At 38.4% G+C, this 3,943-nt stretch overlaps 1 protein-coding gene across 2 annotated transcripts in view; it reads right to left on the bottom strand.

Annotated features, from left to right (window-relative positions):
* Positions 1-495: 495 nt before the first annotated feature.
* ttll4 (tubulin tyrosine ligase-like family, member 4) overlaps positions 496-3,943 on the bottom strand; it is a 25,306-nt gene continuing 21,858 nt past the window's right edge. For both annotated transcript variants that reach the window (XM_032515394.1, XM_032515393.1), the window contains exon 21: positions 496-3,304. In XM_032515394.1, the coding sequence (XP_032371285.1) occupies positions 3,118-3,304 (187 nt within the window). In that variant the 3' untranslated portion in view covers positions 496-3,117. The remainder of the gene's footprint in view (positions 3,305-3,943) is intronic.

The following is a 3,943-nucleotide window of genomic DNA, read 5'->3' as shown; positions in this document are numbered from 1 at the left end:
ATATATATATATATATAGTTTTTTTAAAGCTCAGATAAAGACCCAATCATGACACTTGTACCACAAATAAGTTTTATTTTGAAATTGTCATCCTGAGCAATTCATACAGCCACAATCGTCAACTTAGTAAAAATATAATAATCTCTTTACTTATAAAATGTCTACGTTAGAAACAACTTCAAACGCGGTGTTATTGTTTAACTTTGCTATATATATATATATATATATATATATATACATACACATACCGTATGTATATAATATATATATATATAAAGCAGCCAACAAACATGGCGGCTGGTGGTTTTGCATGTTATAGCTCATTTAGCCTTTATTTTAGATGGCTGTGTAACAGGAAACTTTAGTATTATTATTAGTATAATAATATGGAGACATATGGAGAACATATGGAGAATTTCAAATAGTTATCTAGGTAAGACCAAGGTCAAGAAGAAATGGATGTTTCATGTGACAGCTACACCTTTCGTCTTTTCGTTTGTTAAAATAGATGTTTTAAGAGAAAGGGTGCTCGAACATTTGCAACTTCAAGTATTTTTTTTTTTTTCTGAAAGTGTCCTCACATTTTTAAAATAAGATTCTTCCTGAGGATACAATAAGAAATCTTAAGCAGTTTCCCCTCAAGCAGCAAACACTGAGTTAATTAACACTTAACTCACAGTGTTACTATGATACTTTCTAGAGCTTGTGTTAATGAACATACAGTGTCGGGTTCTGCAGGTTTAGATTCTGGCGCTGGACTTGGATTTGGCAGCTTTTGAGAAATATACTATACAATTCTATATGCTATCATTTTTCTACAAGTAATCACACAGAAAACCAAAGCCCTTCTTAAAAGTCAAATTAGCTATGAAATGAGTTAAATATGACAGAGTTAAAGTGCTCCAAGTCAAAAACAAGTACAAATTCTGTTGGTAATTCTTTTTTCTGTGTGCCCATTATTGTGCACGTAAGACCAAGTAATCAAAGTTTCATAGTCAAGTATCGCAAACATACTGTAAATCATCCTTAATCAAAATGAGGTTTTGTGAAACACACCAGCAACACCATAAACCGGTGAAAATAAAACCAAGTACTGACACTTTAAAGATGTATGAAATAAGCTGCAGAGTTCTCAAAGCACCATCCATACAAAGTCTGGTGAGCTCTACAGTGCTGCTCTCTTCTCCAACTCCCCATCCCTCCCTTCATTTATCCACTGAGAGCCCTGTTAATTCACCTCTCTATTTCCACACTAAAGTCCATAAAGCTAGGAATGCGACACCTATGCATCAACAGTCCTCTTAACGTCAAACCAACAATAGTATAATAAGATTTAAAACAATAGAGAAATCACAGTATTGGGTTATAGCACAGCTTTGGGCCACTGGGTTCTGTAAGGTAGTGGCTTTGCAGTTTTATTCTTGCAAATGTAAGAGCATAAAACACACAAACCAACAATTCTAACATTGCACTGTGGTGGTCGTGAGGAAGCCGTGTGTCTTATTCACAGTTTAAGTCTAGTACTAAAGGCCAGATAGGGCCGACGATTGTAGGCAGATGGGATCCGAGGGTCTTGTTCTTAGCAGACATAGTCGGTTGTTACAACAAAGTTCTGTGTTCGTTGGGGATGGTGAAGTAATGTGCTGAGAATATGGTTCACCGGCTAGTTTGAGTATTGCATCGGAGTTTTAATACCTATCTACCAATAGTCTATATCCACAACGTTTCACTTCCGGGATTGCTCTCGCTCTGACGGAAATTAACGGCCTCCTCAGATCTCTGCAGGGTAAATCCAGACAGCTAGCTAGACTATCTGTCCAATCTGAGGACTATGGTTACCTGGTCCTCAGATCTCTGCAGGGTAAATTCAGACAGCTAGCTAGACTATCTGTCCAATCTGAGTTTTCTGTTGCACGACTAACAACCTTTGAACGTGCACATGTTCCACCAAAACAAGTTCCTGTTTCCTATAAGGCTATTTAGCCGAGGCACCGCTGCTCTGCTCGGCGCTTAGCACCGCCCACGACGATTGCGATTAGTTTAAAGAAATGTGAAAAAAAGAAAAAAAAGAGCACATTTTCCTCCCACTCTGGAATGCTGCGTGGACTAGCCAGACCCTCATCCGCAGCACTATGAAGGAGGTGTTGCAATGCGAGACTAATATCTGTCTGATGCCGAACACCGCGCAGTAGATAAATGATATGAGCCTTTGAGAAAACACTGAAATGTTGTCACATCAACTGACATTTGTTTCTCTGCCAGAACAATCACGCAGTCTTTGTTTTAAAGTCTCTATCCGCCTGTAGCTAGATCATACTTGGTTGTCTTTTGCTTGACAGCAGTGTTTTGTTGTTACAACAAAACACAATGCAGTGGTCTTTTCATACAGTACCAATATTGATTATTAAATGACATTAATGAGCATGTTCACTCTGATGTAGGGCTAAAATACATCAGTCTGTCACACATGTCTATCTCTATTGTTGTCAAATAGCCTTTCATCCTTGCCATTTGCTGTTAACAATGTAAATTCTGACAAATTAAGCAGATATGACGCTCACTGGGTAGGATTGTGTATCTCCAGCATTATTTCAAGTTTCCGCAGGATGATTTTAATACTGCACAGAAATTTATTAAATTTATTGGCTTCTCGGAATACATTTGAACTAAAGTTGGCATATTACTATTAGTAGTAAATGAGGAAAAACATAAACATTTGTAAAGCCCTTGAAGTGTTTTAATTTTTCTTAGTCTAATCAAGTAATGAAAGTTTACCTCAAGTCTAAAAGAGTCGTTTGATTTTAGCACTGAAATTCCAAACATTCAAACCGTTCCTCCATTTTCTGCACAAAATCCCATTAATATAAATAGTAACTGTAGTACTTGCTTCTGATAGCCAATAACAACTCTGTTTAAGACCAGAATCCACTCCTTTCTACAGGGTTTGGTAAGACTGGGCTTCAAGCTTATAGTTCTAAGTACATTTCTCACGCTGCGTTTCAGAGCTACTACAGATGACAGATCAAAAGAAGAGTGTTTGAGAAGAGCTGAGGCCTAAGTCCTAGACCCTGAGCTGTTTGTTCTAGGTATCTGAACCCCGTGTTGGCAAACCGAGTCTCAGAGCGCAGCAAACTGATGGGCCAGCAGGCTTTGGGTGAGGCTGGGCTGAGGGCTTGCACAGGCACTGCTGCTCACACTGGATCCAGGACTTGGCGAATAGGGCAGGCTGGAGACCGATGCAGCCTCCCCGTCTGAACCAGCATCATCATCGGGATGGGAGTGGTGCTGTTGGGTGACCACCACTCTACAAGACAGGAGAGGGGATCACAGGATAATCAAGTTTATTCACTTGGGTCTAAGTTAGCCTAACCCACACTAGGTAACTCTAATATTGTGTTTAAGCCTGTGGGAAAGTGTTAACACACCACCCTAGAAAGTATTTCAACAATAAACCTAATGGAGGATGGTCTTTATGCCTTTTAAAGTCCAACTAAATATGCAACTCTGTTTACTGAAAAAGTTAAAAGTAATCTTTTAATCATGTTCTATGCATTTTGCCTCGTTATGCTAAATTACTAACTATAACACAATATATTTTATTTTAGTAACCTAATTTTACACATACAGGGATGATACCAAAAAGAATTCCTGCACACGAAGGATGTTTCATATTACATTACATATATTAATATAATATTTTGTACTGGATCAGCACTTTACCTAATATCTGTTCAATACTTTGTTCTCTGAATTTCTAAAGGATAGGACAGTATAATCTGTGCTTTTATTTTTAGGTTCAGTGTGTGTGTATGTGTGTTCATGTGTGTGTGCAGTGTGTCCTTTAGGATTTTTTTTAGCAGCGGGGGCAGGTCCCCCACAACATCAACATAGAAGAAACACTGTGTGTGTGTGTGTGTGTGTGTGTGTGTGTGTGTGTGTGTGT

The sequence above is a fragment of the Etheostoma spectabile genome, chromosome 5 (assembly GCF_008692095.1).
Source record: "Etheostoma spectabile isolate EspeVRDwgs_2016 chromosome 5, UIUC_Espe_1.0, whole genome shotgun sequence".
NCBI classification, from domain to species: domain Eukaryota; kingdom Metazoa; phylum Chordata; class Actinopteri; order Perciformes; family Percidae; genus Etheostoma; species Etheostoma spectabile.
Note: the sequence above shows the minus strand (reverse complement) of the source record. Positions and strands in the feature narration are given on the sequence as shown.